The sequence below is a fragment of the Tetrao urogallus genome (assembly GCF_951394365.1).
Source record: "Tetrao urogallus genome assembly, chromosome: 1".
NCBI classification, from domain to species: Eukaryota; Metazoa; Chordata; class Aves; order Galliformes; family Phasianidae; genus Tetrao; species Tetrao urogallus.
In genome coordinates, this window is record NC_136813.1 from 48,748,085 (window position 1) to 48,762,410 (window position 14,326).

At 42.0% G+C, this 14,326-nt stretch overlaps 1 protein-coding gene across 1 annotated transcript in view; it reads left to right on the forward strand.

Annotated features, from left to right (window-relative positions):
* Positions 1-2,496: 2,496 nt before the first annotated feature.
* GPC6 (glypican 6) overlaps positions 2,497-14,326 on the forward strand; it is a gene marked incomplete at both ends in the record, with an annotated part of 726,193 nt that continues 714,363 nt past the window's right edge. Inside the window, one exon of the mRNA XM_079536577.1 lies at positions 2,497-2,815. Coding sequence (XP_079392703.1) covers positions 2,497-2,815 — 319 coding nt within the window. The remainder of the gene's footprint in view (positions 2,816-14,326) is intronic.

Below are 14,326 nucleotides of genomic sequence, written 5' to 3' on the forward strand. Positions count from 1 at the left end.
TTCCTTTACCTTGTAGGACTGTGATGCTGCCGGAAGCCTCAGTCATTGATGTCAGAGGCAGTACTCAAAGGGAGGACCCGAGTCCTCCCTTTGATGCCCCGTCCTTGGACGTGTTCAAGGCCAGGTTGGGCGGGGTCCTGGGCAACCTGATCTAAATGTGTATGTTTGGTGGCCCTTCGAGGCAGGGGGGTTGGGACTACATGATCCTTGAGGTCCCTTCCAACCCGGGTGATTCTGTGATTCTGTGATTCTGTGATTCTGTGATCTGTGTGAGTCTGAGTTTCCCACAGCAATTTTCCCCGTAATATAAATGTTATAATGCCATTGCCTTATGTAAATTCTTGTCACACTATCTGAGGTATGAACTCAATTGGTATTTGCAAAAAAAATGGAGGGATGAATAAGAACCACTTTTTTTTTTTTTTTTTTTTAAACAAATTTATAATTTTCTGGAAAATAAGTTAGATGTGCTCCTGGGTTAATCACAGGATGTCTTTTGCTCTTTTACCATGATTTCTGCACTTAAAACCAGCTTAAAACCAGCTTGCTCTGCTTTTTCTCATTTGCATCTTTGAGTTTGTGTCAAATAATTTTCCTGTGGGTTGAAGAAACACTGAAGAAGTTTGGATTGTGGGGGAGTCTGTCATGCTTGATATGTGGTAAACTAACTCTCTGCTGTGGCCACAAAGAAATCCAGAAGAAATGAGGTACGTGTAACACCCTTTTCATCCTGTCTTGGGATGAACAGGTTGTATCTTAAGATCTGCCAAATTTTCTCCACATAGTAAATGTATGGACCTTGCCTAATTTTAGATTTATATGGTGTAACTACAAACAGCTTATTATATGTAGTGGGCAGGTAACACACTGAGTTCTCTATTTTGGGACTGCTAAAGCAGAGACTTCCATTCTGCCCTCCACTAGGTGAGGCCGGATGATATCATTACAGTTCCCATTCACAAAAAAATTTCCCCTCAGGAGTACTAGCAAGGACTATGAGACAACTAAACTTTTAAAACTAACAAGTCCATGGAGATTGAACAGGCTCAGGGTGTGGAATAAAGAAAAGAAGTCTCTCATCAACCTCCTCCTCCCCAGACATTTACCTTCCTCCCTCATCTCACTGGCCTAGACCCAAGACTAACACTGCATTTACTGTGACACTGTATTGGTACCTAAAAGTTCGGTCTAATTTGAAAGCATCTTGAATTGTGATACCAGCATGGCATTGCTATGTGGCTCCTCACTGATAAGTGTTCTTGAGAGCTTGTGGTCTCTTATCTTTGCTGTTGGTCCTGCTTTGCTTCGTCCTAGGCCTAACATCTCTGTCTGTATACTTCTGACAAAATACCACACATCTCTACAGTACTCATAAAAAGCACTGCAATAAATCCTTTCAAACTCTAACTTCAGATTTTACTATCAAGCTCTTCAGAATGGAATATTTTTCTTTCTCCCCGAGTAGAGGCTGAATTCACCTTGAAGGAGTTTTCTTTGCTTCCCTCAATCAGTTCTCCGCAGATGCTCATTTGCAGGAGAGAATTTATGGCTTTGTCCTCTGTTCTCCTCTCCTAGGGTGGCACAAATTACCTGGGTCAAGGACTGCCTGCTTTTCCTTCCTCTCATCCCTCTTTATCTTCCACACAGGAACATGCTTCCCTCTTTCTCTTATGGATGATGGGCTCCTCCTCACTCTGACTCTTCAGCTCTAGCATTTATGTGAACAACAGATAATAATTAATGAAAATGAAAGTGTTTATGGGCCCCACTCCAAAACTGACATTACGGAGAGCAAAACTGCCGACGAGTATCTTTTTTGACTTCTCACTAGCGGGCTCTTTGTAATTTAGGGGCTCGGAGTGCCTGGATCTTGGATGACGAGGAAGTTTTCACAGCTGTGGGTGGTTTTCCTTCCTTCCTTCCTCCAGCAGACTGCGATCCACGCCAGGATTTCCTTCCCTCTCCCGTATTTCAGCTATGCAATGTGTAGCACGTTTCGGTATGTGTGTGTGTGCGTGCGATGTGTGTGCGTGTGTGTCTCCCTGGCTGTAGCTGCCTCCAGGATTGCTCCCTGCCTGCTCCGGGAGCCCGCTCCGGCGCTGTGCGGAGCGGAGGTTTCCCCGGCTCCCGTCAATACAGGCACTCGCACCACACGCATGCACACACACACACACGCGCGCACGCACAGAGCCGCTGTCCAGTCCATCCCCACGCCGCCTACTGCCTCCACCACCTCCAGCCTCGCAGCGGCGGCAGGCACAGCTCCGCGGCGGATCGCGCCGCCGCTCACCCGGCGCTCTGCAGGCAGCCTTATCAATCTCCACAACCTAGAGACAGATTCTCCTTTTTTTTTTTTTTTTTTTTTTTTTCTCCTTTTTTTTCTTTTTTTTAAATTATTATTATTATTATTATTATTTTTTCTGCTGGGGGACGATAGCATTTTGCCGAGGAGGCGCGGGTACGAGGCTGCCGCTCTCCCTCTCCTGCTGTGCGCGCATGTGTGCGTGTGCGCGCCCACCTCCCCCCCGCCTCGCAAAAGTTTGCTTGGGCGGTCGGGGGGCTCCCGGCCCGCCGCCCCCGCAGTCGGGGAGCACGGCGGCGGCGCGGAGCGGAAGCGCGGGACTTGCGCGCCGCGCCATGCCGGCTGCGCGGGGGGCTGCGCACTGGGCCCTGGCGGGGCTGCTGCTACTGCTGCTGCTACCGCCGCCCGCGACCGCGGGGACTGAGAGCAAAGCGCGGAGCTGCGGCGAGGTGCGGCAGGCGTACAGCTCCAAAGGCTTCAGCCTGGCCAGCGTGCCCTACCAGGAGATCGCAGGTACGGCGCGGGGCGCGGCGCGGGTGAGCGGCGGTGCGCACCGCCCGCGGCTGCGGGGTTTGGGCTGCGCGCTCGCGTGCGCGGCGCGGAGCGGCTCTGTCGGCCGGCTGGCGGTACCCGGTGATCGGTGGTATGTGAGGTGATAAAGGAATACATAAAGGCTGAAAAAAAAAAAGAAAAAAAAAAGCAAGAAAAAAAAAAGCTAAGGGACTGGGACGAGAAAGAAAAAGAAACACAAAAATTAAAAATATCATAAGAGGGCGCGGGCGATGCCTCAGAGGTGGTTTTGTTCGCCTGCAGAAACTTCTTGAGAGTTGCATGCGGGTTGCTGGATGCTGAGAGCTGTTCCGCAGGGGCTCTCGCCGTGCGCTAGGGGAGATAACTTTGCTCTCTGCCCGCGGGGACGGGAAGGGTGGAGGAGGGAGGAGAGAAAGAGGGTGTAGAATCGCCCGGGCCGGGCACGGCCCCTTGGGGCGCTCCTCCGTCTCCCCAAAAGAGAGAAGCTGCAGCAGCTGCTGGGAGGGATTCGCGCGCGCAGCCCCGCGCCGCCGCCCCCTGGCAGCCCGGCGCTTGGCTCTGCCCGCCGCCGAAACGTGCCCACAACAGGTTATCCCTCCGTCTGCCTGCGAAAGGGCTGGGGTTGGCTTTGACGGTGATTTTATTTTCCAGCTTTTCCCTGCAACCTTATCCGTATCGCATCTTTGAGAGTGAATGAATAAAAACGTGTCCCGGGCGGATAATTGCTTAGCAATCACAGAGCGTGAAAGAAAGAGAGAAATAATATGGGGAAAGGCGTGAGCTTGAGCTGCTCAAATTGGGCTGCTCGAGCCCTGAAGACAGATTTCTGCTTTCCTGCTGCCGCTTTGCTGTGAGGTTCTGCTGTCTGTGCAGTGAATGAGGAGCCCCTCGGTTTGCTCACTTCCTTGTAAAGTTGGAAGCAGGAGATTTTTCTGGAGGTGAAATAAAGCCACAGTTCCCCACTGCATAGCATTTAGCACTTTTCAGGGGAGGAATGATGAATGTGGAGAATTTCAGGACAATGAGAGTGTAGCTCACAGAAGTGCTGGGAAGGCTGCTCCACGCTGCCAGTGCACCAATGCTGAGCTCATCTCTGCTCAGCACAGTGGGTCAGAACCACTGATATGCATTAGGATGAGACAGAAGGACACAGGGCTGTGCCTATAACTGTCCCACAGGCTCCTTTGGCCCTCCCTATCACTGTTGGTCCTTCTGTACTCTGCTTTAAAATCCCTCCTTAAGTTTCTCATCTGTCACATACAATCATTTTTTTTCTGAAATTCCCCCTGTGGCCATAGACCCTTTGGCTACGCAGTCATTCTTTCTCTTTCCTTATTGTACCTCCATCTGTCTTGGGACAGTGGCAAGATATACCCTGCCCCCTTTAAAAATAATAATGAAATCCACTGAATTTCCATGTTCGGGTAACTTTGAGCAGACACTTGTTGCTTTCAGCTTATATATTCTCTGAATGTAGAGTACAAAGTTGCTGTTCAGTTTTAGAGGCTTCTCCTGGTTATCCGGTCGGCAACTTTCTTTAAACATGTATCAGTATGGAAAGACTCAGTTACATCCCAAACTGCTCCTCAACTTCCCCTTGAAGTTTAGAAGTAACAAATACTTTCCAGTTAAGAAGTCTGTGGTTCACACAGATACAGTGGGAGGCTCGGAAAAAAAATAACTCTCAAATTGTTTTCTTTGTGGCCTTGTTGCTGGTTGGTGTACTGACCTATGAGCAGTTCACGTATTGCTCTTTGGGCTGTTGGAAGGTCCAGGTGTATTTCAGAGTGCTGTTTTTGGGATGTGCTGAGAGGCTGTGCCACAACACTGCAGCATAGGCTCTTGCTAACGTGGGAGCCACCTATGTGCAACCGGGCACAATGTTGAAAATGTTTAATTAAAGCAACCAACACACGGATTTCAGAATAACTGTTTTCATTCTGTTCCTTTCCACCATCCTGGTATAATTAAGGAAGAAATTTGTTACAGCTATGAAACAAGCATGGTCTCTCAAATGCCTCATGCTTTGAAGTGTTTAAAGTGCTTCATTACATTCATATTTCTGAACAAATATGTTTTCAAAAGATTTTGCATCTCGATAATATGTTGGAAAATAGTAGCACGCAGCATGGTTAATGTGTTTTGCTTTAGCAGTATTCATATATTTCCATTTCCCATTTGCTTAAAAGCTCCTTTCTGGCCAGGGCTGTTCGAGGTCGACAAAGTGAGTGGTGTTGTAGTGCACTCATGCACAGAGCTCTACAGTCTGCTTGGATGGGAGACTGCAGGAACAGAGCTGCCCCTCTGCTGGGAGGAGCTGTGCACCAAGACTCATTTGATAGTTCTTTGTGAAGTATGGGCACTCGCTGTTAAGTTCTGAAAAAGCCATAAGGCAAGATTTTCCTGAAGCCTTTTTTTTTTTTTTTTTTTTTTTTTTAATGAAGTGTGTGTTGAAGATGGGAATGCTGTGATTATGGCCATCCCCTATGCTTTCACAACAGTGCTAAATTTTTCAAAGGAGAGGTGAAGTGGCTGTTTGTTATAAGCCTTGCTGCACCTAATGCCTTACCTCAGAGGCAAAGACTGGTGCTGGGGCTTGCCCTGAGTACAATTTGTTTTTGGAGAAGCTGGCTTACAGCTTAAGTCATCAAAGTGAGTCCTCCATAAAAGCACTTTGCCTGGGAATGCTGGGGGAGAGGGAGGAAGGACTTGGTCCTGTGCAAAACCAGCACTGGTTAGAGGGTGGGAGGCAGTGGCTGTCCTTGTGTAATCCGTGCTGCTGTGAAGTGGAGTGTCCTGCACTTAGAGAAGAGCTGAACAGTCATACTTACGCTACTGTGATCTGACATTTAGGGGCTCTGAGTGGAGTTCCTTATGGCTTCACAAAAGTGTTTTGCTGTAGGAAAAGCTGTCACTTAAAAAGTTGATACAGAAGTGAAAAGCCACTTCATGTATTTGTTAGTAATACTTGAAATTTAGGCATGATTTCAATGACTCCAAGTATCTTATAGGAAGCCAGGAATCTAAATCAACAAGGGTAGATAGAGGTGGAGAGTGTTCTTGGCTCAAACTGTTCTGAGAGAATGTCTGGCTATTTCAGAGTAATGGATGTGTCCAAACTGTGGCCTTCCATGTTCAGCAGAACATTGTTTTTAGCAAAGGTTTTTATTTTTACGCCTATGTTTACCTAAAAATAGCGTTTAGGCTATGATGCATTAAAACATGTAAAACACATGCTAGAAAGGTGAAGAGCATGTTACAAAGGTTTGTTTCTGTTTTAGGAATAGATGTCAAATAATACTGTATTTAAAGAAACACTCTGGTAAAATGTCAAACTGTAAGATGCTGAATACTAAATACTCCTTAAGAAATTAGAGAGCTTTGTTCTCCTGTGCAGATGATGAACAAAGTGAGATTCTGGCAATGCAGAGACATTGTCGGAAAAGCAACTGAAGTGAAAGCAGAAGCAAACCCTTCATTTCAGAGGTTTGAAGGTCAGGAGTCACTTGAAATTGTGCTTTGATGAATGGGTTTCATACTGGCATAATACAGAGGTGTTGACTGAAGAAAACTAGCAAACATAATGCAGTTGCTTGTAGCTCTAAAGTGATAATACAAGTAATGAAAATAAACTGAGTAGTCATTTATACAATTGGGCTATTATTCCATGTCAGATGTCCCAAGTAATGAATGTTTTGCTTTGCTTTAGAAAGCTCTAACATGTAATGATACATTAAGAGAACAACAGTGTGAAATTCTCCCAACCATGTCTGTATCACAGCATTTCTTAGTTAATGTTCTCTTTTACTTTTTCTCTGCTGATGTTGCTGAGTATTCTGCAAAGTACCTACAGAGCAGAAGACAAATGGGAATTCGCAGACACCTTGTGTAGCGTCTCACCAGTATAGAATAGGAATACCATTACTGAAATCAATAACATAATTGATGCCAACTTGTGACATCTGAATTGGGCCATAAGAGATCAGTTAATTCCCAAATTCAATGGTGAAATGAAGATGAACGTGGAACTTGGTGTAATCTGTGTGCTTTCCTTGTTTTAGCCCTGTTTCAGAAGTATCATCTACTTTTGTGATTCCTGCAGCGAGAGACTCTTCACTCTCCCTCATAGCCGCCCTCATTCTCTGGTTTTAAGTGCATTGGTGCACATGAATGAGTGCTTTTACATAGGAGGAAGTATAGCTTTTCTAAGACCTGGCTGTACTGTCACTTTTGCACATATTTATTGGTATGTATGTGACTGGTTTCATTAAAGAGAATGCAACCTATATACATGCATCTAAACCTAGAAGTACTCCTTGTATGCTCAGGGCCTTCAAGGAGAAATAGCATGTTTTTAGTGCTTATAAATAATTGATTCTGACTGAGAATTTTAAATCTCAGCATCTGGAGTCTCCTGATCTGATTTTATTGTAGAGTATTTTGGAAAAAGGAGTTTAAAACAGAAACAGCAGTGCTTCAATAATTAGTGTGACTATGAATTTCAGTGTGTTGTACTCTAATTTTTTTTTTCTTTCTGTCAACAATCTGATTTATAATCAAAAAGCATACCTAAAGCTCTAATATTTTATATGCTTCTAAGTGTTAATATGTTAAACCGTTCTAATGTTCTATTAGTACTGATTTTATCATATGCTATTGTGAAATACTCCTGAGATTAGGTGGTGTTCAGACACCAGAGAGGTCAAGCACTATGTTAAAAGCTCAGGCCATTCTTTTTATATTACTGCAATAAAGAATATATTCATTTCATTTATATTACCACTTTGCTCTCATAAAAGGTCAGTTTCATCTGAATGTACAATTACTAGCAAATGGCAGATCTTATAACAAGCGATCAACAATAAAAGCTTTTCTGGGTAATTTGTCTTTAAAATTACCACCTGCCATTTGTTTGAATGGCTTGAGGATCTTACAGCATCACATGGAGATCTCTGTCTTACTCCCCATGATATACATAAGAAAACCATGCATACTAATCCCTTTCTGCTTAGTAAAGACAAAATGCATAATTACATTAAAGTTTCTAGTTGAAATAACAAGCATGGTGCTTAAAACTCCATTGCAGTATCAAAGTATCAGCACTCCCATTACTAGCAAAATGAGATTACGTTTTCAGTGAACTATGACTATGTGCTACCCTTCATACCTGGTTAATGGGTGCTGTCTCCCTGGGAAGGGAAACTTGATTCTATGGCTTTGACAGTTCGTACTGCCAGGCATAATTATTTCAGTAGCTTAAATACATGCGAAAGAATTAACACTTCACCACCGGTTCCCAAGAACAGCATATAAAGCTTGAAGTTTAAAAGCAGTATAGTTATTACAGTAAACAGAGAGAGCATATTACAAGATGCCAAAGGAATTTAAAATATGTTGCATGTGGCAGGAAAACACATAGCTGGTGAAATCCTTATCACATGCATGTAAAATTGCCTGAAACATACCAAAACTGAACATACCAAAACTGAACAAAACTGAAAACAAACCAAAAGGGGGCTTGGACTCGATGATCTCTGGAGGTCCCTTCCAACCCCTACAATTCTGTGATTCTGTGAAAACTAGGGCATGCTTTCTTCACTGCTTATTGCTACGGAGCTGCTGCATACGGTCACTAAGTGATCTTCCTTGGCAGACTTCTTTTAGCTCTTACATAGGAGGCTGTCTCAGAGACCATCAGCTCCCTTGCACGGGCTTTTTTCACCAACTTGACCTTTCCCATCAAGCGAAGCCAAGACATGGACTTTCTTCTGCTGAGCCATCGTTAAGTGCTCTCCTCCGAGACGCGCCGCACCTGCAGGCAGCTCCGTGCCGGGGGTCCGGCGCTCTCCCTCCTTCCTTCCCTCCTTCCCCGGTCGCGTTGCAGCAGCCGGGAGCGCCCGGGAGGCGGCTCTGCCGCCCAGCGCCGGACGCCGGGAGTCCCGCAGGCGGAGGGCAGCGCTGCTCCCGGCTCCGGTCGGAGCGGCTGTCTGTCCGCCGGAGGAAGTGCATAGGGCTGATGCTCCCAACGCACATAGCAAATTGCTCTCTGGCTCTGGTAGCCTGCGAGGTCTGTTACCTTAAGCTTTTAATGGCCTTTTAACAGCGTTTCCAGCTGAGCAGCAGATGTAAGGGATACGGAGAGCGGAGAGCTGGGCTGTTTTTTTTCCTCCTGAAAGAAAAAAACATTTCAATGGACATGCTGATAACAATGGAGCTTTGGACCTACTTGGTGACCTGCTGAGTTTAAAATAGCAGGGAAAATCTCCAGAAATAAGTGGAAGTCTCCACTATTTTTTAAGAGGAGCCTCAGGAAGATTGTTAAGTCAGATATGCATACAGAGAAATGTGGTCAATCATATGTCTACACATGTATACAGGAAGGTAAAATCACGGCTTTTATCTCAAGGTCACATGTAGGTGCTGTAAAAAAAAAAAAGAAAAAAAAAAAAAAAAGCTGCACATTTATGCAAAGAGGCATTTGCAAACCAGTTGAATCTTTTATTTTACTGGACCCATCTGAAAAACATATATGCAAACATGAGTTCAAATGTACACACAACAAAAAACAGCTCAAAGGTCAGTGCATACATGCCATGTCAGCTGTGGCAATCCCATGGCTTGGGAAATACAGTTAGTTCAATCCTTGTGCTTGTCTAAGAAGTAAGCAATGCAACCTGCCTCTAAGATAAAGTAAGACCTCTCTATTGCCAGGCACAGTCCTACCTATGTCCCCATAGCAGCAGCTTTTGCCATGTCTATGGTGACAGGCACATTTTTGTCTATGTCCCTTCAACCTATATGTTGAGTGTTTAACTTAGACTGCATCGACACCCACCTGGCTTTTGTCCGAGTTTATCTCAGAGAAAAGTCAACACTTGAGGCTGTTGTATGTCTGGGTATCAGACTGTAATATGACATAGCTGGAGGATGGGTGAATTCTGCCACAGTTGTGCAACTGGAAAGGAACATAGATGTACCCCACATCTGGAAAAACATGGTGTGTAAATGCCTCAGTACAGTTGTTGTGTTGAGTATTTGCACTTGACTTTTAGGCTATGGTATCCCTTATAACCTTGATTTTTCCTTTGATAGCTCATAAAACGCAATTAATGCAGGAAATGAAAATGACTTTCTTAAACTGAGTTATGTTTCAGGAAGTGAAGCATAACACTGGGGAAAGGATCTTTATGTGCAATTATCCCACCAAAAGTATAATTGTGCTGATGGATGGTCATGGCCAGGAGGGTCCCATCAGACTCCTGTGTGCATTTGCTCTAGGTTGTTTTCCAGGATACAGTCCAGGATACAGTTTCCTGTCTTCCAGAAATTTTCCCCTTTCAATTGCACTTTCCTAAGTTTAATTTTTCCTGGTGTATATATATAATAGAGACAAATATTTTGGTATAAAGGTTTTGTAAAATCTCCTGTGAGCGTAGCAACCTGTGGCTTTGGAGTCCAGAAATGCAATTCTGAAGGTAGTGAGGCTAGCAAAGAGTTAACTCAGGGAACAGGGGAGAAAACACAGGGTAGACTGAATTGTTGGAGAATGGACTCTTCCTGGAAAAAGAAAAAAAAAATAAAATAAAATCACTGGTTGAGTCACTTTGTAGTTGCTGTGTTAGTTCTTAAGGACTTTTTCGCAGTTAAAACCCTGTCAGTAGATTTTTCTCTGTTGTTACTGTCCAAGTGATTAAATATCCCATACAAAAGCTGATTGTGGTGGCTTGACTGGTCATGCTCCAAATTGGAAGAAGATGTATGGGTGTTTCTATTGTCAAAGAGCTTGTTTCTTTGTTTTGTGGGCATTTCTTTATGACTCAAGCCCAGTGCATAATATGTAATTTTTCCATTGCAGACGTAACAATGCAGATCTTGCACAGCTCACTATGTCGTCGTAATTTTATATGACTGTACTCCATAACCTGAGAGAGTAGACTGTGATTTTCTAGGTTGTAATTCCTTTAAAAAAAACAACAACTACAAAAGCAAACAGGAAAACAAACAAACAAAGAAACAAAAAACCTGGCCAAAACAAAAAAAATATCAGAAAATAGAAGTTGTAAAAGGCTTGGGTTCAGACTGTCAAACTATATTTTCATTTGGTTCTCACCCTGCTGGATAGGTGTTCTCTGTCAGCAAAGTTAAATGTGTTCTCTGTTCCTGCTTCTGACTGATTCCCTTGCATTAAGTCTTTCAGTCAGATGTGATGACCTAGACCAGCAAATTGACTTGGTAGCTAACCCACCAAAAAGATCTTGAAGTTACACAAGAAGGTATGTAAGTAATGATGAGAAAGTGGGACTCACACTTTTGGAGGTTGCTTTCTGGTAGACAGCTGATGATTGTAATGAACCAGTAAAAGAAGGCTTGCTTTCTTTTTTTTTCACATGGAAGCACCATTAAATGTGCCAACAGTTACAGTGTTCTTATAGCTTAATAGAAAAGTAACTACCAGCAGCTGAGCATTCCTGGATATTATCCTCAGTTTTGCACTTGATTTTATAACTGCGTCGTCAAAATTTGACAAGTCATACTGGTAAAGTCATCTGTTCTCCAGCTCTGAATGGGCTGAACATCTGCCTGGGATGAGCGATCAGACTAAGAGCGCTTCACTTGCTTAGGGAACTCTCTGCTTGTTATCATGTTGATGTGTGATCGTTAATGTGGTCAGTTTACTGGGCGTCTGCTGGTTTTATTGCACGCTGAAATTTGGGGTTTATGAGGCAAATGTATTGGATTATTAGACCAGGTTTATGTACTGCTATTTATTGTTGTTTTCATGTTTTATATCTTTTCTGCATCTGAGGGCACTCATTCAGAGCTATATGCAGCTCTGAGGTGTCGAACAAAACTGTGCTCATTAGTAGGGTTGAAATATAAATTGTTTAAAGTAGTGGCAAAGCAATATTTTGCATGTCAGATGTACCCAGCCATCAGTCAGCAGATTCCAGAAACTGTTGCAGAATATTTAAATATCTTTTGATTTGTTTTTCTCAAATATGTTCTAGTTCCCAGGAAGTTCTAACAGCGCAGTGGTGAATCAAAGTAGAGTTGACCACTCTGTGAGCCCTGGCAAAATTTGTTTTCCAGTTTTTCTTTTAAACTGACATGTTTGACAAAGAATGAAGCTGCAAGTTCAAACAGGGACTACATCCTAGTTAGTTTCTCCAAATTGATTGACAGTATAAATCTAAATATCTACTAATCTAATCTAAATATTTAGTTCTCATATATTAGCATTTGGCTTTACAACTTTAACTTACAAGATAATACTGTGTATACACAATTCTCATTCCTTGTATGAAAATAGCATGGAACAACTTTGCCCTTCAGCAATAGCTGTATTGTAGAGAAATATGGAAAATACCTCTTGAACAGTTTATAACTTAGACCATGTTTTCTTTAACTGGTTAGGTCCCCTGTAATTTGCAATATCCTTAGCCAAAACTTCTTATAACATGCACATATTTAAAGGAGTTTCAAAAATGTAAAAGAAAATGGCAAAGTTGGCCCACAGGAAAAAAATGCATGATAAAATCCTTTTTCTTTCTTTTTTTTTTTTTTTTTTTTAATTTTATGAAGCAGTACATAATTTGCTAACAGTGGAGTTGCAAAAAATGAGGGTTAGACAGATCAAGGTAGTCAAACTTGCAAAATAGGATGTGGTAGCTCAACAGAGATATAGTTGTTTCTATTCAGAAAAGAAAAATCTAATTTTAAAATTGAGGTATTTTGAATAACAGCACAGGGGAGGTTTATTTATTGAATTGGTGAAAAGCCAGGAGCAATATTCCTTAAATACTTCTGTTCCAAGATGGTCTGTCATGCTTGCTATCAGCTAGCAATAAGTACTGCTAATTGAATATTCGGAACATAAGTAAAATGCGTTGTTTAAATACAAATACCTGTCTTTGCAATGGAGCTGGCTGATGAAGAAACAGCTACCTGAAATTGAGCACTGAAACATCAATTTGTTTGTTCTTACAGATGGTCTTCAGAAGTCCTGTACCATTCTTTGAAAGAGAACTCAAAAGACTCTTTCATCTTTAATTACTGAGACAACGTAATGAAAGCCATGTATAAATTGTCTGTAATCAGATTGGTTTGGGACAAAGGCACACTTTTGTTAGAAGGTTTTTCAGTCAGTCTGCCAAAACTGATTTCTGCCTACCTCCATTTAATGTAGCTGATGGCAGAATTTGATTGAGATTTAATTGTTTGGGTTTTTTTTTTTTTCCAAAGCTAAGCAAAGCAATAGATGATCAGATTTCAAAATTAGAATTTAATTGTGTGACGCACCGAGCAAATGCAGAGAAGAGACAATGCTTTCTGCAAAGAGCTTACACTGTATATTTATTATAACATTTCTTCATGAGACATCTGTGTCATCTGATCTTAAAAAAAAAAAAAAAGACAAATATAATTTTAATACTTTTTTTTTTTTTTAACTTAGATAATAAATATAGTACAAGTAAATATGCTGCTTAATTTTTTAATTGCAATTTTGAGGGATATCAGCTTCATATCCCATTGAGAGTACTAAAGTAACTGATGGATCTTTTGTGGAAATATCCTTGTACCTTGTTAGTTACTAATATAGTGTCCGAGTTTTCTTTTTAAAGCAGCTCCAGCTGGACATTGTAAATCACTGTCTACAGCACAGTCAGTACAGAAACAGGCAAAACCACAAACTCTTGTTTGCACCTTGTTGCCAAAATCTAGTTGCTGATGGAAACACAGAAATACACATTGTTGCTGAAGTGGAGTTTTTCCGTATTCAATGAATGGATTTAAATTGCTCTTCTATTCTGATTAGTAGCCAAGACACTCAAAAAGTCAGCTGAAATTCTACTATATACCAGGCAGCCTTTTTTTTTCATGGTGAATTATAACATTGTGGATAAATTTTGAATTATAAGTGAGATACAATTTTCCTTTTAACATTAATATAGTTTTCTTTTCATGGTCAGCTTCTGATTCTTTGAATGTTCTAAAGCAATTTTTACATTTCAGGTATCAGGAAGGTCATTGCCACTACCTTAATACTTAATGGGCTTCTTAGGCTAAATCTGTTTTTGAAGAAGAAGCTCTATATAATTTGCTTGTTATCTGAAAAATGAACATAATCAAATGCAAGATGAGAAACATTATGTAGATAAAGAGCAGATTCATGCAGAGCTTAGTCTGTTACTGAACAAGGCAGATGCAGCCCATAAACTGCAGTTGGGCTAGAAAATCCTGCATGCAACTTTGCTATTGATTTATATAGTTCTAGGTTAGTTTTTATAGTCATTTCAGTATCATTATTACAGTTATTGTACAGCAAAGACAATAAACTTTCTAGAAAGACTAATGGAGTTGGCAGATTAGGATCATCATCATTTTAATGGCTAATACATAAATGCTAATCTTCTTGTACTTTTCTGTGATGTTAGAAGCTGATCAAACTGTTGAATTTAATGACTGTTCAGATGAGTCATGCTGAAAGGTCTG